This window comes from Octopus sinensis, linkage group LG20 (assembly GCF_006345805.1).
Source record: "Octopus sinensis linkage group LG20, ASM634580v1, whole genome shotgun sequence".
NCBI classification, from domain to species: domain Eukaryota; kingdom Metazoa; phylum Mollusca; class Cephalopoda; order Octopoda; family Octopodidae; genus Octopus; species Octopus sinensis.
Genome location: NC_043016.1, coordinates 9,565,462 through 9,591,822, shown reverse-complemented (window position 1 = coordinate 9,591,822; position 26,361 = coordinate 9,565,462). Strand labels below are relative to the sequence as shown.

General features: G+C 38.8%; 1 protein-coding gene across 1 annotated transcript in view; it reads left to right on the top strand.

Annotated features, from left to right (window-relative positions):
* The window catches only part of LOC115222672 (N-acetylglucosamine-6-phosphate deacetylase), a 70,520-nt gene that overhangs the window by 40,368 nt on the left and 3,791 nt on the right, over positions 1–26,361 (top strand). Inside the window, exons 4-9 of the mRNA XM_036511499.1 lie at positions 483–537; positions 2,073–2,282; positions 5,735–5,823; positions 10,612–10,756; positions 21,289–21,418; positions 25,709–25,792. Coding sequence (XP_036367392.1) covers positions 483–537; positions 2,073–2,282; positions 5,735–5,823; positions 10,612–10,756; positions 21,289–21,418; positions 25,709–25,792 — 713 coding nt within the window. The remainder of the gene's footprint in view (positions 1–482; positions 538–2,072; positions 2,283–5,734; positions 5,824–10,611; positions 10,757–21,288; positions 21,419–25,708; positions 25,793–26,361) is intronic.

The following is a 26,361-nucleotide window of genomic DNA, read 5'->3' as shown; positions in this document are numbered from 1 at the left end:
ATTGCACCTAGAAAGTTACCCTCTGAGGCACAAGTCTGGGAAAGGTTGTTTGTGGAAGACCAGCAGTCGCCCACACATACCAGCCTCCCCTCTCCATGCCATCAGTGTTATCTAAGGGAAAGGCAAAGGGTCCGATACAGCTTGGCACCAGTGATGTTGCAATTCATTCCTACAGCTGAGTTAACTGGAGCAACATGAAATAAAGTGTCTTGCTTAAGAACACAACATGCAGCCCTTGTCCTGGAATCAAACTCACGACCTCCAATTGTAAGCTCGGCTCTCTAACCACTGAGCATGGCCCTTCACTGTATATATATATATATATATATATATATATATATATATATATATATATAATCTCATCATCATCATCATTTAATGTCCGCTATATGCTTGGTGTACCATTCTCTGTATAACTATACATAACTATTTACCATGTAAGTGAAGCTCTGTACTTTTATTATTATATAAATCTTATTCAGATTTTGCCACATATGAAGAAATCGGAAGGAAGTAAAGAAGGTTCTGGAATACTTGGTAAATATCTTTTATTCTTTTAAACCCTTATTATTTTAAACCATTATTCTTTTAAACCCTTATTCTTTTAAACTCTTATTCTTTTAATCTCTTATTCTTTTGCTGGTTACAATTATTGCAAATTTGGGCCATCTTAGGGCATTGACCCAGTATGTACATTTTTAAAGTCTACCACTTATTCTATCAATATCATTTGCTGAACTGTTAAGTTACAGGGATGTAATCAAACCAACACTGGTTGTCGAGCAGTGATGTGGGACAAACAAAAACATACACACATATACATACATGATGGGCTTCTTTCAGTTTCTGCCTACCAAGTCCACTCACAAAACGCTGGTTGGCCTGGGGTCTATTGTAGAATACACTGGCAGAAATGTTAGCACACCGGGCGAAATGCTTAGCAGTATTTCGTCTGTCGTTACATTCTGAGTTCAAATTCCACCGAGGTCAACTTTGCCTTTCATCCTTTCGGGGTCGATTAAATAAGTACCAGTTACGCACTGGGGTCAATGTAATTGACTTAATCCCTTTGTCTGTCCTTGTTTGTCCTCTCTATGTTTAACCCCTTGTGGGTAGTAAAGAAATGGGTATTTCGTTTCCCACTATGTTCTGAGTTCAAATTCCGCGGAGGTCAACTTTGCCTTTCATCCTTTCGGGGTCAATTAAATAAGTACCAGTTATGCACTGGGGTCGATATAATTGACTTAATCCCTTTGTCTGTCCTTGTTTGTTCCCTCTGTGTTTAGGCCCTTGTGGGTAGTAAAGAAATAGGTATTTTGTCTGCCTTTATGCTCTGAGTTCAAATTCAGCTGAGGTTGACTTTGCCTTTCATCCTTTCGGGGTCGGTTAAATATGTACCAGTTACACACTGGGGTTGATGTAATCAACTTAATCCCTTTGTCTGTCCTTGTTTGTCCCTTCTATGTTTAGTCCCTTGTGGACAATGGTGAATGGAGGGAAAGACAAAAAGAGTAAGGGGAGGGGGAAGGAGTGAGAGAGGGGGGAAAGAAAGAGGAAGGCTGAAGGGAGAGAGAAAGGGAGTGGTATATCTTGTGAAATTTGGTGCAGGTGATAAGCTACAACCAATTAGTTGAGAGGAGTAGACTGTTGTAGTAGCAGTGCGAAAGTCAGTGAGGATACAATGCATCTGTGTGCCAGAACTTGTAGTGTTCTCACAGTCAGTTCAATGGCTTTCTTCAGATGTAGTTTAGTGTGTGTGTGTTTGTAAGAATGTATTTGTATGTGAATGTTAGTGTGTATATATGGCGCAGTCATTGTTGCAGATATAAGAGTAATATTCTATTGTGGATCTTATTTGAGTCTTGTAGAATTAAGTACCTGTTGGGAATAGAAGCTTTCACTAGCTCTGAAGTAAAATGCTAGTCTTCAGAATTAATTTTTCACTTCAGCTCTTTAGCTATTTTCCTTTCTTTGGTGGTGGTCGTGAGGGAAAAGAATAGGTATCATTGAATTCCCTTTTTTTCTTTTGAATTCATTGTCAAAATTTAATTTTACGTCTGTTTCATTTTTAGGAGTTCATTTAGAAGGGCCGTTTATCAACGAGGAAAAGAAAGGAGCCCACTTAAATCAGTGCCTTAGAACATTCCATAACGGACTACAAGATGTATTAAATGTTTATGGACACCTCGACGATGCTGCTATCATAACTCTAGCACCTGAGCTTGATAATTCAAGCCATGTTATCAAAGAACTCTCACAAAGAGGAATTACAGTTTCTTTAGGTATGTTTTGAAAAAACCAAATTGATGAATGGAATCGGATTGTTGAATTAAATAGTTGCTTTAGGGTTGTATGTTCGGTTCATGGTGTACACTCGGTTTGTGGTTGTAAAGAGGTGGAGAAAAGTAGGTATACATTTGTTTGATGAGCCACTTTTGTTCGTTATTGGTTAAGTTTCCTGCCATATAATAAAATATCTGAAATTAGAAATAATTATTTTATTATACAGTGTTCAAAAAGTCTCTTTACAGTAAGTATTTTATTGCAAAATAAATATTTATAAGATGGTATAAAACTACAAAAGAATATATTAGACTTTACAAGAATTAAAAAAAAATTTTATAAGAGGTGTTGAAAGTGTTGTCCTTCATTTTCAATTCATAAGCTGACTCTTCTACACATGTTTTGAAATACATCTTGGAGAAAGAATTAGTTAAAAACATAGAATTATAGAAATCTTGTCTTAAAAAAAAAACAACAACAAATGGAGAAATGAAAAGGACTTTCCACTCATCTGAAGCAACTGTGTATCTACTTTTGCCCACCCTGTATACTTTAGTATACTTGGTGCATGGCCAATGCCTGGTTGCATGTTTGGCACCTGGTTGGGTGCGTGGTGTGTACTTCATGCCTTGTATGTGTTGCATGATTATGTGCATGGGTGCATGCTTTGTGCATGGTTGTTACATGGCCATATGGCTGTTGCATGGTTGTACAGCTACTGTATGTTGGCATGGTTGGCATATATATTATGTCATGAATATCGAAACAATATAGTATTCATAATGATTCATAAGTCACAAAGATTTCAAGATTAAAAATTGTGGGAGGTTGCGCTCTAGTAAATTGCCTTCAGTATTTTGACTGATGCATTATTTTATCTCCCACTTCCCCAGAAGAACGAAAGGAAAATTTGAGCTTGGTGGGATGTGAACTTAGAATTCAGCCTTTTAGCATTCACATTATTCTGTCAGAATTAATGCATATTTATTCACATTGTGTTGAATTGTTGTGGTTGAAAATGGCACCTGTGCATTGTAGTCATGGTCATCAATGGTGCTGCGTAAATTGGCACCTGGGAATCATGGTTGTTGGTGGCACCATGTAAATGGCACTCATGGTCATTGCTGGTGCCATATAAATTGGCACCAGGGAATCATGGAGTAGGACTCGTGGTCATTGCCGGTGCCATTTGAATTGGCGCCCGGGAATCATGGTTGTTGACGGCACTGTGTAAATGGCATTCATGGTCATTGCTGGTGCCATATAAATTGGCACCTGGGAATCATGGTTGTTGGTGGCACCATGAAAGTGGGATTCGTGGTTGTTTCCGGTGCCATGTAAATTGGCACCCGGGAATCATGGTTGTTGATGGCACCGTGTATATGGCACTCATGGTCATTGTCGGTGCCATATAAATTGGCACCCATGAATCATGATTGTTGGCGGTGCCATGTAAATGGCACCCACCCATAAATCATAGTCGTGGTTGGTGTTGTGTAATGGCACCCATGCCGGTGGCACGTAAAAGCACCCATTTAACTCCTGGAGTACTTGGTGTTATGAAGGACACCCAGCTGTAGAAACCATGCCAAATCAGATTGGAACCTGGTGCACTTCTCTGGCTCATCAGCTCCAGTCAAATCATCTGACCTATACCCGCATGGAGAGTGGACATCAAATGATGATGATGATGATAGATTTAAATTAATCATCCATTACCATAAAGCTTTGAGTGGCTGTGCGGTAAGTAGCTTGTTTACCAACCACATGGTTCCGGGTTCAGTCCTACTGTGTGGCACCTTGGGCAAGTGTCTTCTACTATAGCCTCGGGCCGACCAAAGCCTTGTGAGTGGATTTGGTAGACGGAAACTGAAAGAAGCCCGTCGTGTATATGTATATGTGTATATATGTGTGTCTGTGTTTGTCACCCCAACATTGCTTGACAACCGATGCTGGTGTGTTTACATTGCCGTAACTTAGCGGTTCGGCAAAAGGGACCAATAGAATAAGTACTAGGCTTACAAAGAATAAGTCCTGGGGGCGATTTGCTCGACTAAAGGTGGTGCTCCAGCACGGCCACAGTCAAATGACTGAAACAAGTAAAAGAGTATGTGATTGTTTATTTTTACAATGACATTCTAGATAGGTGCGAGATGCCAAATCTGGCCATTTTGAACATTAAACGGGTAGAATGCTTATAGCAATGGCTATTTAAATCAAACACATGTCTGTCCTCTCAATTAATATCCTCTTGTGGTTGCTGCTGGATGATGGACTCTGGTGATGATGATGGTAGGGAGGGCACAGTGCCTATGACTCTTTCCGATGCTTTTGTAATTGGCAGAATGAAGGACAGGGCCTTTTTGAGTCTTTTCAGGGCTTACCAAGACTGGTGGGAGAAAATTACTCTTAAACTGATGACCGTGTCCAAAAGCTTGCTGCAGAGTGACCCCTCCCACCCCAAAAAAGTAAAAAAACTGGCACTCCATTGGTTTATGAGTGTTCCAGTTGATCTGATCAACAGAACAGCCTGCTCATGAAGTTAACATGCAAGTGGCTGAGTATTCCACAGACATGTGTATCCTTAATGTAGTTTTCAAGGAGATTCAGTGTGACACAGAATGTGACAAGGCTGGCCCCTTTGAATTACAAGTACAGCTCACTTTTGTCAGTTGAGTGGACTGGAGCAACATGAAATAAAGTGTCTTGGTCAAGGATACAACACTCTGCCAGGAATCAAACACATGATCTTATAACTATGAGCTGAACACCCTCACCTCTAAGCCATGTGCAATGGGGTGAACTCCAGTAACGGCGCCCATAATTTAGGTGGTGGTGAAGTTGTAAATAAACTATGCATTGTTGATTTAATTATTAATTTGTCAATGTCTTACCTATTGTTAACATAACACAAAATAACGAAGAGACAAAACAAAAACATCATCATCATCATCGTTTAACGTCCGCTTTCCATGCTAGCATGGGTTGGACGATTTAACTGAGGGCTGGCAAACCAGATGGCTGCACCAGGCTCCAGTCTGATCTGGCTGAGTTTCTACAGCTGGATGCCCTTCCTAATGTCAACCACTCTGAGAGTGTAGTGGGTGCTTTTTACGTACCACCAGTCAGGCGGTACTGGCAACGACCATGTCCAAATGGTGTTTTTTATGGGCCACCTGCACAGGAGCCAGTCCAGCGGCACTGGCAACAACCTAGCTTGAATGTTTTTTCATGTGCCACCGGCAGAAGTGTCATGATCATTACCAGTGTCACCTTACTGACAGAAGTGTCAGTAAGGTGACACTGGTAATGATCATGCTTGAATGGTGCTTTTTACGTGCCAAATGAAACAAAAAGACTAATAGCAATATGTGTGTTTATTATTTATTAAACATGACTCTACCGAAATTGTAACAGCATTATTTTATTTTGATTTTTCTTTTTATTCTAGGCCATTCTATGGCCAATCTTGTACAAGGAGAAATTGCTGTTCAACATGGTGCTTCCTTCATTACCCATTTGTTTAATGCCATGCTGCCTGTAAGTAGACAATTGTTGTTCAGATATTAAGTAGAAAAGCTGTTGGGCTATGAACACACAGTTGTGGGTTCAAGCACTGGCAAAGAAATTACATTATTGTTATTGGTACGAATTGTTTGTTAAGCAGTGCCAAGCTTTACAATTCTGTAAATAATAATAATAATGGTATTATTTTAATAACCTTAAAGCTTATAGCAATCACCATGCAATGACTAAGGAAAATAGTCTAATAATGGGGGCATACAAGCCCTTGACAGAAAAAAGTAGGCTTTCCTGTACACATGGGATACGAACCCACATCCCTTTGTTCCCACGCATACAGGAAAGCCTACTTTTTTCTGTTGAGGGCTTACATGTTCCATTATTAGATTACTTTCCTTAGTTATTTGCTTGGTGATTGCTATAAGCTTTAAGCTTATTAAAAAAATACCATTATTATTATTTACAGGATTATAAATCTCAACACCGCTTAACAAAACCATTTGCACTGAAAGCACAAAGTTTGTTTACAGGAGTGGCTGTGTGGTAAGTAGCTTGCTAACCAACCACATGGTTCCGGGTTCAGTCCCACTGCATGGCATCTTGGGCAAGTGTCTTCTGCTATAGCCCCGGGCCGACCAATGACTTGTGAGTGGATTTGGTAGACGGAAACTGAAAGAAGCCTGTCGTATATATGTATATATATATCATCATCATCATCATTTAGCGTCCGTTTTCCATGCTAGCATGATATATATATATATATGTGTGTGTTTGTGTCTGTATTTGTCCCCCTAGCATTGCTTGACAACCGATGCTGGTGTGTTTACGTCCCCGTCACTTAGCGGTTCGGCAAAAGAGACCGATAGAATAAGTACTGGGCTTACAAAGAATAAGTCCTGGGGTCGATTTGCTTGACTAAAGGCGGTGCTCCAGCATGGCCGCAGTCAAATGACTGAAACAAGTAAAAGAGTAAAACAGTAAAAACAGATACGAACTAATATAGTTCTTAAATTTCACAGAAAGGAGCAGGCTGGTTCACTGGTGTAATCAGTAGCACACTTAATTGTGTTAACAAAGGGATGTGGGTTCGATTCCCACGTGTACAGGAAAGCCTCCTTTTTTTGTGTTGAGGGGCTTATATGCCCCATTATTAGACTATTTTCCTTAGTCATTTGCACGGTGATTGCTATAAGCTTTAAACTTATAAAAAAATACCATTATTATTATTATTTACAGAATTATTATTGTAGTGGTGGTGGTGGTGGTGGTGGTGGTAATAATGGTAGTTACTGTTTAAGTGACTGTTACCTTTGTTGTCATGGATTTAGTTGTTTTAGATATATCATATAAACATGTTTATATCAATTATTTATCACATCTTCCTTTAGTCTTTCAAAGTTTATTAACATTCTTGATGTATCTCAAGTAGAAATCCATCCATGCCACAGACGTCTGATGTTCGGTAAAATTTCCATAGCTTCAGGATCTATGGCACTATAGCAGGAATATAGCTAAGTTAACCAAAAAAAATTATATCACTAGTATTCGTATTATTATCTCGTCTTTGTCCAACTTTACAGGGAGCTTCTATATCATTCTTTGTATTGTGTTGAAGGCAAATATGCATAATTTTTTTTTTATGGGTCACTTGTAGGAGAAAGGGCAGTACCCATAACTCCATTCAGGGCTTTCAAGATTGGTAAGCAGAAGAATCTTTATGACCCATTTTAGAACCTTCCAACATTAGTGGAAGGAAGTGCTGTACCCATGATCCTTCTCTTCATCTCCAAGACTTATGGGAAGAATAGTAGCACTGATGACCTTGTTTTCAGAGTCTCTGAGATCAGTGGGAGAGAGCACAAGAATCTTGCAGCAAAATGGATTTTTTTTTTTACCAAGCTAAGTAAAATCAGTCTTCCACAAACAGAGGCTTGTCTTTGCTGGTGCCACATAAAAAGCATTGTTGCTAGTGCTGTATTAACACAGCTGTGTAAACACACCTGTGCTGGTAATATGTAAAAAGCATCTGGCACACCCTGTAAAGTGGTTGGTGTTAGGAAAAGCATCAAGCCATAGAAACCATACCACAACAGACAGTTGGAGTCTGGACAGCTCTTTGCTAGCCAGCTCCATGTCAAACCATCCAACCCATGCTAGTATGGAAAGTAGACGTTAAGCAATGATGATGATGATGACTTCAGACCAGGGGCTGGTGTTTAACTGGATGGCAGATTAAGCCTGGTATCTAAGAAAATGTACAATCATCTTATGGGCTTCTGTACAATTTTTTCTGATAATTTTTGTCTTTCATCTCTCATATTTCTTTATTGCCCACAAGGGGCTAAACACAGAGGGGACAAAGACAGACAGACAAAGGGATTAAGTTGATTACATCGACCCCAGTGCATAACTGGTATTTAATATATCGACCCCAAAAGGATGAAAGGTAAAGTTGACCTCGGTGGAATTTGAACTCAGAACGTAACGGCAGATAAAATACCGCTAAACATTTCGCCCAGCGTGCTAACGTTTCTGCCAGCTCCCAGTAATATACTGGACTAAATTCAATCAAATTTGGGATTCTGTACCGCTAAGAGAAATTAACATTAATGTCGTTTATTTAAGACAGTGAGCTGACAGAACCATTAGCATTTTGTCTGTCTTTACATTCAGAGTTCAAATTCCATTGAGGTTGACTTTACCTTTCATCCTTTTGATAACTTAGCTATATTCCTGCTATAGTGCCATAGATCCTGAAGCTATGCAAAGATAACAGTCACTTAAACATAACTACTGTTATTATCACCACTACAATAATTCTGTAAATAATAATAATGGTATTTTTTTATAAGTTTAAAGCTTATAGCAATCACCAAGCAAATGACTAAGGAAAATACTCTAATAATGGAACAAGTAAGCCCTCAACAGAAAAAAGTAGGCTTTCCTGTATGTGTGGGAACAAAGGGATGTGGATTCATATCCCATGTGTACAGGAAAGCCTACTTTTTTCTGTCAAGGGCTTGTATGCCCCCATTATTAGACTAAATGGGGTTGATGTAATTGACTTACCCACTCTCTAAATTGCTGGCCTTGTGCCAAAGTTTGAATTCAATATTTATCATGTTTATAGTATAATTTTTACATGTGGTTTGTCTATGTTAGCAAAGACTGGACAAGTCTTCTTGAGGCAGTATTCTGTGGCTGGATGCTCTCCCTGTCACCAACATTTGCTTTTACAAATAAGCTACTTTATTCTTCAGGTCTTTTGAACTGCAAGCTATTGGATCTATTGTTTATTCAAGGTATAAACAAATGTCACCAGTGTCCAAGCAGTGACAGTGTGAATATGCACACACACACATATACATTTGATGAGATTTTGTATATTTTCTGTCAACGAAATTTTATTTGCAGGACATTGGTCAACGAGGCTTCAGTGGAAGACACTTGTCCAAAGCTTCAATCTGTGGGATCAAACTTGAAACTTCATAGTTGTGAATTGTTTTATGGCAAAATGCTGCCCTTCATTTTTTTTTTTAATCACCTCATATTCAGCACAGATATGTTGTACCTATTCTTATATCAGAATATATATGGTGCTATAATATCATTTTTAAAAAAAGAGTGGGAAGCGATATTGTCCTCTCCAATATCATGCCATGATGGAAAACAGACATAAAACTGTCATAACACCAATCAGTGGCAATAACGATGACAACAGTTGGGAGGTAGATGGCTATGACAGGGAGGAGGATGGTGAACAGCAGGGAGGGGAGGTGGATGGCAGATAAGGTGGGAGTGAGATGGTGGACAGTAGAAAGGGAGGTGACGAACAAGGAGGGAATCGGGTGGCAGGGAGGGAGGTGGATGGCAAGAAAGGAGGTGGATGGCGACCATGGCAGTGAAAAGGGCTACAAAAGCAATAAGCTTTTGACCATTTCTGCTTGATCAGAGTTAACCCAGGACTTGAAGAGTAAAAATAAAAAAGCAAGTCTGCAACTCTTGTTCTTTGTATAAAGGTAAAAAAAAATCCTGGTGTTATAATCTGTTACTAGCAGTCTAACTGGACTTTGCCTGGGATTAAGTTATGATTATTAAGCTAATCAAGTTCTTTATTTCAAACCAAACTAAGTAACATCGATGTCAAATTTGGGTGAAATCTGTTGAAATTAGTTTATATATATATATATATATATATATATATATATATATATATGGGCAACACACATACACATATGAACGTATGTACACCTATTGCATACATATTTTTTGTATAAATACATGTTTGTGTGTGTTGTCTGTATATCAACAAAACACTTTTTTCCTTGATGGAAAAAAGACAACAAAAGGCTTAAGAAAAACTTACTCGTTGCCAGAAAGGGACTTAATTCCCGTTTGCAAACAATGGTGATTTCTCCTACTCAAAATTGTTAAGTTTTGGTTGAAAATTAATTTTTACTGCTATTCGTTGGTGCCTCTGGGAAAAATAAGTTGACGAAAATACAGCTAGGGTCATAACGAATGTCCTCCTAAAATTGGAGCGACATGTGAGCTAATTTATGGACATGCATAAATTACATTCACGTACACACACACACACACACACACACACACACACACACACATATATATATCCTGCCTTTTATATATACAAATAATCTATTCGGTCCCTAAATTTTTCAAGTGCTGTTCTATGATGTAATACATTTAACAATCCTAATATTTTGCTCATTTCATTCACTAATGACCGTCTCCTTGTGATACTAAAAAAGCCTTACTCATTCTCTCTTGTTTGGTATATTGCAGTTCCATCACCGTGATCCCCATTTGGTAGGACTATTGACGAGTGAGAAAATTCCAGATAACCGTACCATATACTATGGACTAATAAGTGATGGAATTCATACACATCCAGCAGCTTTAAGGATTGCTTACAGAGTCCACCCCAAAGGTAACATTGTCTTTCTAAGATTTTCATTTCTTGTGTTAGTCTTATAGCACCATTTTCAAATGTCACAGTGTATCAGCTTGGTCTATACATAATAAATATATATATATACAGGTATGGCTGTGTGGTTAGAAGCTTGCTTCCCAACCATGTGGTTCTGGGTTCAGTCCCATTGTGTGACACTCTGGGCAAGTGTCTTCTAATATAGCCTTGGGCCTACCAAATTTTGTTTATGGAAACTGAAAGAAGCCCTTCATATCTATATTATCATCATCATTTAATGTCTGCTTTCCATGCTGGCATGGGTTGGATGGTTTGACTGAGGACTGGCAAACGAGGAGGCTGCACCAGGCTCCAATATCATCTGGCAAGGTTTCTACAGCAGGGCAAAATGCTTAGTGGTATTTCATCTGTCTTTACGTTCTGATGAAATACCACTAAGCATTCTGCCAGCTCGCCAATAAGTTAATTTACCTTGGCAAAGGCCCCTCCAATGCTGGTCACCACAGCCGTGTTGAACCTCTGAACCAATGTGGTCAGACCTCCAGGTCTAAAGAGTGAGATTAGATGGTGCAGACTGACTGACTGACTTCAAAACTGCTAAGTGCAGGCAGAGACAACCGTCAAGGATCAGTTTACAAGGTCACTTGAAGATGTCTTGCTCTTTCTCATGATCTTTGGACATGAAGAAACTGCTGTCATCATTACTGTGTGTGCATGACGCATTGGACTTTCATTCTTATTAGAAGGTCAGAGCTAATATCCAATTATTGGCATAGTATGAAATTTCTCTAGCTATGTTAAAAAAGAAAATTCAACTAAATGCCTTATCCTATTGAGTCATATCATCAGACTCAAATATCCCTGATTTATAATAAGAGATAATTATCAGCCAATGAGCAAACCTTAATAATGCCACAAACAACTGAATCTCTCTTAAATTACTCCATGATGTCTTAACCTTTTAACATTTAAACTGGCCATATCGGGCCCAAATATTCTACCTTGCTCTATGTTCAAACACCTATCCTTCAATGTTATTCTAAACATAAATAATTACATCATTGCAATCTCATAGCTTTGAGATAATGCATGATTAATTCCAGACACTGGGAATAAATAAGCATTACATTTGTCTTTTGGGTTATCATTCCTAAGGTATTTTTTGATGTTGTTGTTATTATTATTCAGGTTATTGCCTGGAATCGATCTTGCCATACGCCCACGGGCATATGGCATAGTGGTTAAGAGCACGGGCTACTTACCCCAAGATTCTGAGTTCGATTCCAGACAGTAATAATAATAATAACATCGAAAAATAATTTAGAAATGAAAACCTAGGTTCGAAATTTCCCCAAGACACCTGATGTAGGCTGTAGGGTATATCAGCCGAAAAGTGTTAAAAACAAACAAGATGAGGACAAATATCCGTCAAATGTAAATAATGTAAATAATGTACGTAATTCCTCATCTCTTAAATATAGAACTGTATTAGATGATGTAGTCTTACACTTCTTAATGCTTTAGCATGCACACCTACCACATTTGGTCAAAATATTCTACCTGTCTAGTGTTCAAACTGGCCAGGTTTGGCCTGTCACATGTACCTGAAAATGTTATTCTAAAAATAACCACACCATCAAAATATTAAAACCGTGAGATAATGCAGATTTAATTCAAAACAACATGGATAAACAAGCATTATAATTGACAGAGTAATCTGAAGTCTATTTGATTGGGGCTGACCTGGAGCTAAACAACAAAAACCATCTGACCAATCTTTGATACAAGGAAGATTCTATATTGTTGCTTGATTAGTCAGAAATAGCAGTCAAATCTTCCTTCTATCATGCCCTACTGTTCTAAAAAATAGGACACCTTAAAATGATTGGATGGTTATTGCTGGAGTGTCTTTGATTATATTGGTTTTCTTGGTCAGAGTAAACTGGGGTTCTGCAACATAGCAACAGATGTTGTTTATTGTGGTGAGTTGTTACAATTTTGCATTACCTATTTATAGCAAGGTGAACTGGTTCTTTGAGATTTAGTTGGTTATAGGCATAAAATAGCTCTGGTAACAGGATACAAACTGCCACTTTGACTGGTTGTTCATTATCCTATTAAAATTTAGCAAGTCATGACCTTATATACATATGTTTGTATACACACACACACACACACACACACACACACACACACACACACAACACACACACACTCTCACATATGTACACATGATACAATATAGGTGCAGGTATGGCTGTGTGGTAAGAAGCTTGCTTCACAATCACCAGGCTTCAGGTTCAGACTCCTTGTGTAGCACCTTGGGCAAGTGTCTTCTTCTGTAGCCCTGGGTTAACCAAAGTCTTGAGTAGATTTGGTAAAGGACAACTGAAAGGAGCTTGTTTTATATATATATATATATATATATATTTCTTTACTACCCACAAGGGGCTAAACACAGAGGGGACAAACAAGGACAGACAAAGGGATTAAGTCGACTACATCGACCCCAGTGCGTAACTGGTACTTAATTTATCGACCCCGAAAGGATGAAAGGCAAAGTCGACCTCGGCGGAATTTGAACTCGGAACGTAACGACAGACGAAATACGGCTACGAATCTCGCCCGGCGTGCTAACGTTTCTACCAGCTCGCCGCCTTTATATATATATATATATATATCATCATCATTGTTTAACGTCTGCTTTCCATGCTGGCATGGTTTGACTGTGGACTGGCAATCCAGAAGGCTCCAATCTGCTCTGTACCAGGCTCCAATCTGCTCTGACAAGGTTTCTACAGCTGGATGTCCTTCCTAATGCCAACCACTTGTAGTGAGTGTAGTGGGTGCTTCTTATGTGCCACAGGCATGGGGGCCAGTCAGGCAGTACTGGCATTGACCATGCTCAAATGGTGCTTTTTACATGCCACTGACACGGGAACCAGTTAGGCAGCACTGGTATTGACTATACTCGAATGATGCAAAAACAGCCTTTTGTGATTTCATTACCACTTGCTCTCCAGAATTCTTCGCTGCTGGCATAAATAAGCTACCAATAAAATGGCAAAATTGTGTTGATAATTTAGTGCATATTTTGTTTAACTGCATTGCTTTTTGTAGAGATAAAGCAAACTAGCTTTCAGTTCAAAATCGGACATTTCATTCTTAAAGACCTGATACAATGGGTTTCCTTCAGTTTCCATCTACCAAATATATTCACAAGGCTTTGGTTGTCCCGAGGCTATAGTATAAGACACCTACCCAAGATGCCATCAAGTGGGACTGAACCTGGAACCATGTGGTTGTACTACACAGCCCACACTTGCATGTTCAAAATCTTGCTACAATAATTAACGAGAAAGGCAAATCAAATAAACTCGTAGAAATTAATAAATAATTGTCAGTAATTAATTAGAAATGGTTGAATAATGTATTTCAGATTTTTCTAAATAGATGACTGTATCCAATTGCTTAATTCTCATCCCACCCCCTGCCCAAAAAAAAACAAAAAAAAAACAAACTCAGAATATATTTGTTTGACAGTTTTAAGGTAACAGGTAATGACCTGATTAAAGGTAAAGAAATTTGCTGATTGCATTTGCATTAGAGCATTAGAAAGGATTAAAATAACATGTCAGTTATTTTGATGGTAGTTAGGACATGAATATGTTCTGTGTCTTTCTCCGAGACCCTCAGCACCCTAATGCTACCCTAAATGTAAATCAGTTCAGTTTCTGGCAGTATAAGTATGTCCAAAACATATTTACATATTGAAGGCATGTTTGAACTTGTTAACAGACTCTAAATATGCTGTGTTTATAAAACTGAATGTTTCTGCATGTCATAGCGACTGGCGAGGAGTAAACTGACTTTGAAGAAGTTGTCTCTCTCTCTATGGTTTGAGCAGCTCATCACACGTCTTACTCAAAGCATTTAGGATTTAGGCGCAGGAGTGGCTGTGTGGTAAGTAGCTTGTTTCGGGTTCAGTCCCACTGCGTGGCACCTTGGGCAAGTGTCTTCTGCTATAGCCTCTGGCCGACCAAAGCCTTGTGAGTGGATTTGGTAGACGGAAACTGAAAGAAGCCCGTCGTATATATGTATATATATATATATATGCGTGTGTGTGTTTGCGTGTCTGTGATTGTCTCCCTAGCATTGCTTGACAACCGATGTTGGTGTGTTTATGTCCCCGTTTCTTAGCGGTTCGGCAAAAGAGACTGGGCTTACAAAAGAATAAGTCCCGGGGTCGAGTTGCTCGATTTAAGGCGGTGCTCCGGCATGGCCGCAGTCAAATGACTGAAACAAGTAAAAGAGTAAAGAGTAATTGCTGATGACTTTGTTTCAGATGGTGATCTGCTCATCATCAGGTGCACATACTTGTATAAGAATTGAAACAGCAGAAAAATAAATACATTAGTAATTTAGTTTCAGTGACAGACCAATTATCTAGCAAACATGGGACAAGAATTGTCTCAGAGTTCTAGATTTTCCAGTTTTCTAAGGAGAATCCACCCCCCACCTCTCTGTTAGCCTGCCTATTTGTCTCTGTCTGTCTGTCTATCTGTCTGTCTCTCTCTCCCCCTCTCTCTCTCTCCCAAATGAACTATAAAAGGTAAAGCAGTCGCACCTGTGCCGGTGGCACGTAAAAAGCACTGACTACACTCATGGAGTGGTTGGCGTTAGGAAGGGCATCCAGCTGTAGAAACACTGCCAAATCAGACTAGAGCCTGGTGCAGCCTCCATGGCTTACCAGACCCCGGTCGAACCGTCCAACCCATGCTAGCATGGAAAGCGGACGTCAAATGATGATGATGATGATGAGATTCAAATTAATACACTCCTGAAGCTGGGTCTGATTGATATTTATTAAAATTCTTCAAATAAAATCATATCTTCCCTGTTGTGTCCCTCTTCTCTGCCTGATTATGCTCCTTGCACTTTGGGTTAAAGTACTTTCAAACATATTCCATTGTTCTTCTAAATCTGTTGCAGTGGTTGGAATTGGTTAACTACCATAATGTTGTGGTCAGAATAAGGCCCTTACACTCATGAGTCCTTCCCCTCCACGAATCAAGGCACTAGGGCTTACAGTATATATTTGAGAGCAGGCCACAACATAGATAAGAATTGAGTCCCCTGGGTAGGTACCCAATATGCCTTCACTTACCCCTAGGATTACTGATGGTATGGGGGCATGAGTGTTTATATATGTATACTGTTTAATGTGTGTGTGTGTGTGTGTGTACACCTTTACAGCAGCACACCTGTTTCTGTCCTCATTCCTGATCTCTTGCTCTCTTTCCAGGTGAGTGACCTTGCACCTCCTTTAAAGAATTTTTTTCTCAAAAGATTTTTGACTTGCAGTTTACTTAATGACCCTGCCAGTGCTGGTGCCACGTAAAAAGCATCCAGTCCATACTGTAAAGTGGTTGGCATTTGGAAGGGTATCCAGCTGTAAAAACCATGCCAAAACTGACCTCACCATTGCTGGTGTCACATAAAAAGCACTCAGTTCATTCTGTAGAGTGGTTGGTATTAGGAAGGGCATCAAGCTGTAAAAACCTTGCCAAAACTGACTTCACCTGTGTTTGTGTCACATAATAAGCACTAAGTCCATTCTGCTGGGTGGTTGGTGTTAGGAAGGACATCCAGATGTAAAAACCATATCAAAACAGACACAGAAGTCTGGAGTAGTCACCTGCCTGGCCAGCTCCTGTCAAACCATCCAACCCATACTAGCATGGAAAGAGGACATTACATGATGATAATGACTCTCTCTCTCTCTCTCTCTCTCACGCTCTCTCTCACGCACGCACCACGCGAAACAAGGTGGGAAAATAGTACTTGAATACTGAAGGTAGAGTAATATGCTTTATTTGCAAAAATAAAAAAAAACAAATCACAAAATAACTGCTACTCAGTTTCATGTTCCCATTCATTGTGGACAGCTTTGATTGAGATTCTCAATCAAAACTGTCCAACGGATGGGAATGTGAAACTCTGAGTAGCAGTTTTTTGTGATGTTTTTTTACAGCTTTAATAATAAAGTATATATATATTTACTAGCAGTATCGCCCGGCGTTGCTCGGGTTTGTAAGGGAAATAACTATATAAGCATTTTTAGAGAGTTATAGCCAAAAAATAGCAAAAAATGCATTAAAAATGGAAAAAAAAATTATGGTAAATTTTTTTAAAAATCGTTGACTCATCATAGACATTTTTAGAGAGTTACTTCCCTTATATAATAGCGAAAAAAATGCATTAAAATGGAAAAAAATGATGGTAAATTTTTTTAAAAATCGTAGACTCATCGTAGACATTTTTAGAGAGTTACTTCCCTTATATAATAGCGAAAAATTCATTAAAATGGAAAAAAATGATGGTAAATTATTTTTTAAATCGTAGACTCATCGTAGACGCGTGTTAATACCCAGAAGGGCTTGATATGAATCACGACTATAAGATACCCGGTTTTGGTTAAACTGCACCGCAAAATGTGGGAGGAGTTTGGAATCTAAATCGTAGGAGACAGACACTCACACAACTACAGTTTTATATATATATAGATATCCCAATCTTCAGTACCTTTTTTTTCCATTCATTATATTTATCATTATTTTAACATTCACCTTTCCACACTTTCATTGGTTGAACATTTGTTGAGGCCTGTTGCCAATGTGTTATTTAAAAAAAAATGATTTGAAACTGATAAATCTCAAATTAATGCTAATAGAGGTAAAATAATATGCTCTGTCAATGTTCATACAATTCTGTCTATATGTCTATGTTTCTACATCTCTCTCTCACTTTCTGTCTTTTGCCTCCTCTCTGTTTCTCTTTCTTTTTCTCTTTCTCTCCTTCTCTATCTCCTTTCACTCTCCCTCCCTGTCTCCTTTCACTCTCCCTCCCTGTCTCCTTTCACTCTCCCTCCCTGTCTCCTTTCACTCTCCCTCCCTGTCTCCTTTCACTCTCCCTCCCTGTCTCCTTTCACTCTCCCTCCCTGTCTCCTTTCACTCTCCCTCCCTGTCTCCTTTCACTCTCCCTCCCTGTCTCTTTTCACTCTCCCTCCCTGTCTCCTTTCACTCTCCCTCTCTGCCTCCCTCTCTGCCTCCCTCTCTGCCTCCCTCTCTGCCTCCCTCTCTGCCTCCCTCTCTGCCTCCCTCTCTGCCTCCCTCTCTGCCTCCCTCTCTGCCTCCCTCTCTGCCTCCCTCTCTGCCTCCCTCTCTGCCTCCCTCTCTGCCACCCTCTCTGCCTCCCTCTCTGCCTCCCTCTCTCCCCCCTTACCCCCTCCCACATATGTCTCATGGTCATCTTTCACACATTAATATCATCACTGAAATAATAAAAAATAAACATCACATTCACAGCAACACCATTAACAGTGCTTCACAAAGTTTAATCATCAGGCTAGGGAATATCACTTAATGCGCTTGTGCATACCCCTGTGTCAGCCCTTGACCTTCTCTATCAGGGCAGACACAAGACAAAACAACAGCATTTACTTCAGCTTATTCAGTTATAAAAATTTAATGTTATTTTTTATTGCTTTATTATATTGTTTGATCTAAACTTTCTTTCCAACAAAATGAATTAAAAGTACATTGTTAATGTTTGTTTGTGGATGCATTTATTTGTGGAAATGATTTCATTGGATGAAAATATTAACCCTTTCGTTACTGTATTTATTTTGAGATGCTCTGTGTTTCTCTCAATTACTTTAAATATAACAAAGAATTTAGTAAAATAACTTAGTTATCATTAAAGCTAGTGTCAGGAACATGAATTGTGACTAAGGTTTGGGGAAAGATTTTATTTAAAACCTTATGAAAGCAAGACATTTGTACTACAGAGCCAGAGCCTGTTTCAGCCAGGTTGGTAATGAAAAGGTTAAGGGAGCAGGGAGTGTTTCACTCACCAGTTTTGTTCCTGTAAATGTACTGTGGAACAGGAAGAATGTCTTGAAGGGACCCTGAATCTTGATATATAGGTACAAGCATGGCTGCGTGGTAAGAAGTTTGTCTTCCAACCACATGGTTCTGGGTTCAGTCTCACTGTTTGGTACCTTGGGGAAGTGTCTTCTACTGCAGCTTTGGACCTACGAAAGCCTCGTGATGGTTCTGGTAGATGGAAAGTGAAAGAAGCCTGTTGTATATAAATCGTTGCTATTATGTATGTCCAAATTAGGCCAAATTTAGTTTTTCCAATTTTTATTTTTGCTGGTTCTTTTGGTCAAACTATCGTATCTCCAGCTACTTCAGATGCCAAGATATCAAAAATTGTCAAAAGTTGTACAATGGTTTTGCTATGGAATGGTGAAACTATTTTTTTGTTTTCTGAAAGAGCAATATTTTGGACTTATGATACTTTTGCATAATAGCAACGATGTGTGTATCTGTGTCTTTTGTATCAATGTTTGTCCCCACCACCGCTTGACAGCCATTGTTGGTTTGTTTATGTCCCCGCCAATTAGCAGTTCACTGAAAGAAGCTGATAGTATAAGTACCAGACTTTAAAAAAAAAATCAATATTGGGGCTGATTCATCCGATTAAAATTCTTCAAGGTTTTGAAGTTTTCCTATCAAGACTTCTGCCACTTCTAAACATAAGACCAAAAGTAGACATTTGAAAGAGAAAAAAAAACATCATATGGCATTATAAAGATCAACTTTGTATGTGTACATGTGTGTATGTTTATATTTATGTCTAAATTTTGCATATGTTACCATATATTTGTATACATACATTTATGTTATGTATCTACAATGTGTGTAAAAATATATGTGCACTCACATACACACACAAAACACTGGGATGGCTGTGTGTTTGAAATGTTTGTGCCCTTATCATGCAGTCTTGGTCCCTGTTTCAATTCATGACAACTTGGGCAAGTGTCTACTACTATAGGTCAAAGCTAACCAAAGCCTTGTGAGTGGATTTGGTAGATGGAAACTGAAAGAAACCCATTGTGTATGTGGCTGTGTCTATTGGACATATCTATATCATCATCATCATTATTAATGTCCTTTTTTCCTTCCATACTTGCATGGGTCAGACAGTATTTGTCGAGGCAGATTTCCTATGGTCAGATGCCCTCCATATTGCCTTTTGTGTGTGTTTACATTTGTGCTTCTGATAAAATACATCAGCTGCAAGTGGTGGTGTTATTTCCTCTGTCTACTGTATGGTGGGTTTGAACTGACAGTCATATATGACAGTTCCTCAAGAATATATTCATCTAACCCATTCTGGTAGGGAGTCTCGGAAAGGGGTCTCAAGGAGTAGTGTCGCTGCCTTCCTGAGATAGTTTTCCACCATATTTCTTAAAAATCATGGCAGAGACCTTGGTCTCAGGACCACTCATGTCTAGAAACTGAGGTTGGGGGTAAGCAAGGGCATGCTCCCCTCAACCATGGAGGCCCCCTACAACTGCAGGGGCTTAGTGATGGCCAGCCCTGGGTGTGTGCATGCGTGTTGGTGCCACATAAAAAGTGCTGGTGCCTTGTAAAAAGTACCCTTTATACAGTAGCGTAGCTAGAGTGTGTGCCACCTGGGCTGGCCCTTCTGTTTGTCACCCATGGATCCCACAAAAAACACATTGTCTACAGCAGACCTAAAAGTACCTCCCCTTTAAAAGTGATGCACGGGGAAGACTGCTCCCCTCCACCCCCGCTATGCTAGTGCCCATATACTATGCAAAGTGGTTGGCTTTAGCAGGGGTATCCAACCATAGAAAACCTGCCAAAACATAAATGGAACCTGTTGCAGTTCCTGGCCTTACCAGCTCCTGTCAAGCTGTCCAACCCATACCATCATTAAATGATGATAAAGATATAAATGATGTGTGTGTATGTGTGTGTATATATATATATATATATAAATATAAATATATATATATATATATTATATATATATATATATATAATATATATATATATATAATATATATAGTATAGGAGCACTCCGCCAGTTGTGACAACGAGAGTCCAGCTGATACGATCAACGGTACAGCTTGCTCGTGAAATTAACGTTTAAGTGGCTGAGCATTCCATGGACATGTGTACACTTAATGGATTTCTTGGAGATTCAGTGTAGCACTGTGTGTGACAAGGCTTGCCCCTTTGAAATACTGGAGAACTCATTTTAGCCAGCTGAGTGAACTGGAGCAACTTGAAATAAAGTGTATTGCTCAAGGACACAACATGCTGTCAGGAATTGAACTCCTGACCTTACGATCATGAGCCGAATGCCCCTAACCATAAGCCACGCGCCTTAACATATATATATACATGCACACACTCATACACTTTTATATGCACACACACACACTCTTATATACACACACACACACTCTTATATACACACACACTCTTATATACACACACACTCTTATATACACACACACTCTTATATACACACACACTCTTATATACACACACACTCTTATATATACACACACACACATACACACTCTCTTATATACACATACATGCACAGACTTTTAAATATATCTGTATGTATTTCTCATTGTTCAGGACTTGTGATAGTCACTGATGCTGTTCCAGCAATGGGACTACCTCCTGGTTTACACACAATTGGTCCACAGAAGGTTGAAATAAAGCACAACAGAGCTGTCCTGGCTGGCACCGAAACATTGTGTGGAAGGTAATGAGATTTATTATGTATTTTTTCTTTTCTGTCTATTTTTTTTTTTTTTGTGATGAATCATCGATTTGATAGCTTAGACTGGTGAACTGAAGAAAGAGAAATGGAGAAAAGAAAATGGTTTGAATGGAAGAATAGAAACTATTTATGTCATTTGTATTGCTATTCTGATTTTGTACCTATTTAAGCTATGCTGATGGCATCAAAATAATAATTTCAAAAGGAGTATTAAAGAGGCTGTCAGTATCTCACTGGTGTTTAATTGTATCAGATTTCTAGGAGAAGAATAAAAGGACAAGATCCTCTAGGTAGGATGAATTCTGGACTTGGAACTTAAGAGCTGTAAAGCATTTTCATTAAGATGTTGTAAACACCAAAATAATTGGCAAAATGAATTCTGAGAACACAAATTTTTTATTCATTTCGTTTTTGTATTTGATTTGCATGTTTTCTGGAATGAGCTTGTGTATTGATGTGTATTTTGTTGTAAGAGGTTGCAAAAGGCAACAAAAGGATTTTTGGCAAACACAACTGATTGTTTGATTAACTGAATAACTAATCAAATAAGAAGTATGTTGGTTAGATAATTAACCTTTACCACATTGCATTTTCTCTAGAGTTGTTTCCCCTGCCACTGTCTTGTTACTACAAGGGAGAAACCTCATATGGTGACATGATGCACCTACAGTGTACTAAAGGTTAACCAGTTGATGAATTATGAAAAGTGAAATTGAACCATTGTTTGTAGCAATTATTGGCATAATGACCTTCCGAAGATACAACAAATGTTTATTTTAATTTATTTTTCCCTTATTCATTTGGTCTGGAGAAAGGGAAATTTTCTTCTAGTCTACTGGAATCAATGTAGTTAATGTTTTTTCTTGAACTGAAGCTATAGAGAAGAGAGCAAAAGACTATGTTCATACTGTGGATTGCTCCCACCTATGGTTTCTTCAAAGTGCCAAGCTCACTACTGAAAAGGCAATATAGGCTCAGATGTTCACGTCTTCCTAACATTGGTCTATTCCTGTATGGTTCCATGCTGAAACCATCTCCCATTTCTGAAGAATGTAATGCTTTTAGTGACTTCCATGTGTCATTTGACAGTGTAATGTAACTGATTCAGAGAGAGGGAAATAGAGAGAGAAATAGAAAAAGAGAGAAAAAGAAGGAACAAAAGAAAAAAATTGCCTTCTAAATTGACCTCTCCCACCCAAGGAATGAAAGGTAAAGTCACACCTCAAAATGCAGAGAACTACAACATATATCACAAGGAATTGTTTACAATGCCCTTATGACTCTGCCAATTTACTGCCTTAAGGTACACTGTACCAACGAATGCAGATCAGATGGTCATGACTGGAATTCCTTTGATCATAGGTTTGCTCAGGTGTTACTTCTTTGAAGCTAAACTCTAACACTATAGTTAGCAGAAGGTGTGTGACTTAGTGGCTAAGGTGTTGAACTCATGATTGTAAGATTGTGGCTTTGATTCTTTGATCAGGCGGTGTGTTGTATTCTTGAACAAACACTTCGTTTCACATTGCTCAAGTCCACTCAGCTTGCAAAAGTGAGTATTCCTGCAACATACCTGGTGTACGTTCCAGGTGCGGAATATACGAGGGAGAGTCAAAAATTATACACACTCTTGTTTTTTTTTCAATGTACTAGCAGTATCACCCGGCGTTGCTCAGGTTTGTTTCAACCCTTTAGAATTGGAATTTTTGAAAAGTAAAAATTTTGCATTATGTAGCTTGTTATTCTCTTTAAGTGAACATTTTTCTGGTTGAAATACACCGAAAAATGGTGACACAGCAGTCAAAAAATCATAAAAAATAGGAATTTCATAGATAGCCGTGTGTGGGTGTGCATTGTCATGCAACAACAAAACCTTCTTCGGTGCAGGAGTACTACAATACGCATTTACAGTTGCTCAACACAGGAAATTCAAGCCTTTTTGATTTCTTCTAGTTGTTTATATCTTTGTAGTTGTTTAACCACAGGTCAGTATTGATCAAGCAAACCTATGATTAAAGGTAATTTAGCTGTGACCATCCTCTGTTTTTCTTATGTACAGGAAATTAACTGCACATTATATATGGTGTTCTTTCTTTCAAAATAGTATAGTGTGGTTTGAAGGGGGAGCTGGTTGCTATTTCTAGTGGGCTGTGTAACCATGTTGAGGCTCCTTCATTGGCTTGTATGATTTGGTTGTTCATCCTTCATTGCTGGTGTTGTTTAGCTTTAAATAAGCTCTTAAAAAGGGGCTCCTTGTGTGATGTAGTGTTCGGCATACACTATTCCAGAAAATAAAGACAGGAATTGTCATAGTTTGAATGCTTTTGGTCAAGGTCAACCTAGGGCTAAATGGCTAAATAGTAATGCAAGATGATTTGAGTTACCTGAATAAGGCTTATGAACTCCACAAGTACAAGTGAGGACAGTTGGATATAGAATCCCTGGGAATGATGTTCTAGGAGAGTAAAAAAAATTAGACTGAAAAAATAATTAGTTCTGTTTCGGACAGGCATGACTATGAGGCTAAGAAGCTTGCTTCTCAACCATGTGGAATTGGGTTCAGTCCCAATGGTTGGCACCTGGGACAAATGTCTTTTACTATACCTCTGGGCTGATTAAAACCTTGTGAGTGGATCAGGTAAATGGAAAATGAAAGAAGCCTGTCATGTGTTTGTGTGTGTCTGTGAATATATAGACACAGGTATCGCTGTGTGGTAAGAAGCTTGCTTCGGAACCACATGGTCCCGGGTTCAGTCCTACCGCATGGCACCTTGGGCAAGTGTCTTCTACTATAGCCTCAGACCAACCAAAGGCTTGTGAGTGGATTTGGTAGACCATGTGCTTATTGATCGAATTAAGCTAATAACAGTTACATGAAGTTAGTCATCTGCACTCTATATCCTGTTGTTCACCACCATGCTGTCTTATCACCTTCCACTTTTTATTGTTATTACAGTAGCTTCTGTTTCTTACAGTTAGCTGGTGGATGAATTCACACCATCTCCATTCAGGGACTTGATTCATATGTCTCTCCTCCTTTTGTCATGAAATGGGTGCTGAAAAGTTCCTTGCTTTAAGGGTATCATGAAAGGCCTGGTTGGAAGCCTAACCTTTTGAGTTCTTTTACAGGGCTTAGAAAAACTGAAGGACCACAGCAATAAGTATGGGAATCTGAGAGGGGAATATGTTGAATAAAATCATAATTAACTGATCTTTCTGTATTTTCTTTTACCCAAAGCCAGGAACTTTTCAGCATCCTTTTATGTATACATATGTATGTGTAAAAAGCACGTAAAAAGCACCCACTACACTCTCGGAGTGGTTGGCATTAGGAAGGGCATCCAGCTGTAGAAACTCTGCCAGATCAAGACTGGAGCCTGGTGCAGCCATCTGGTTGCCAGCACTCAGTCAAAACCGTCCAACCCATGCTAGCATGGAAAACGGACGTTAAACGATGATGATTATATATATGTATATACATATCACTGTGATCACTGTGACCAACCAGGCTATCAGATGTTGCTACACATCGCTGGTCACAATGCACTTCTCATTGTTTTAGCCTTCAAATGATGCCCCCCCCCCACTGGTTAAGTGAGCAGGCCAATATATATATACATATATATGTGAGATGGTGTTGAAAAGTTACTGGCTTCAAGGGTATTGTGAAAAGGCCTGGTTGGAGGTCCAATCGTCCGAGTTCTTTTACAGGGCTTAGAAAAGCTGAAGGGCTTCTAGAATAAGTGTGTGAATCTGAGAGGGGAATACGTTGAATGAAATTATAATTAACTGATCCTCCTCTATTTTCTTTTATCCAAAGCCAGGAAATTTTCAGCACCACCTTGTAGTATCTCCACTCCCATGTACTTCACTGTACTAGCTACTTCTTACAGTTGCTCTTTCTCCGGGGTGCATTATTATTCTGTAATTGTCTTCTTTGCCCATGTTTCTTTTACCTGCAGCCATCAAATTACAGCTGTTCAAGTGAAATACTGACCTTGTCCATCTTGTTAGTATCGGAAAGCCTATGAAAGCTACATGCCATAGGCCCTTCCTCTTGACCAATTAAAAAAGGAAATAAATAAAAAAGGAAGTAGATCAGTGTATAAAAGAAAAGAGAACCTACAAGAAGTGTTTATTGTTTTATATAAAACGTATGAGCATGTTGCATACGTTTATATCATTTGTATTCATAAATATAGCTGAATAACTAAACATTTTAATGAGTTTACACTTTGAATCATATTCTTTTATTCTTTTATAATTTTCCAGTATTGCTTCAATGGATAAATGTGTCAGGCATTTCTTCAACTCAACAAGTAAGTCATATTATTCTTGCATTCTTATTTTCAAAATGTATTTTTCTCTGTGTGTGTGTGTATTTGTTTAGCAAGTTAATAGACCTAAATAAACTCATGTGAGACACAAGCAAAGAAGAGAACCTCTCCATGGGTACTTGATCTGCTAGAAATAGCTGCTAAATCTCTGTCGTGTTGTACCTGTAACAAGTGGCAAACTAGCAGAATTATAAGAGTGTTGGATAGAATGAATACTTTGCACCGGTTCATCTGGCTTTCTGCATTCTGAGTTCAAACCCTACTGAAGTTTTTTGTCCTTTCATTCTTTTGGGGTTGATAAAATACCACTAAAATACTGAGGTTGAATTCCACCCTGCTCTAAGAATTGGTTGCCCTGTACCTTTAGAAAGACTTGGTGGGGAAACCAACAACAGTATTACTTATTATGAAGGAATGCAATCACTGATGCACTAGTAGGCCCTTCCTCTTGACCAATTAAAAAAGGAAATAAGTAAAAGAGTATAATCATATCTCTAATGAGCATGAATCACCCATAACATTTGACCCACATTATAAGTTCTTCATGACTTTTTCCATGGCTTGCATGTAGCAGGCATCATTTGGTCT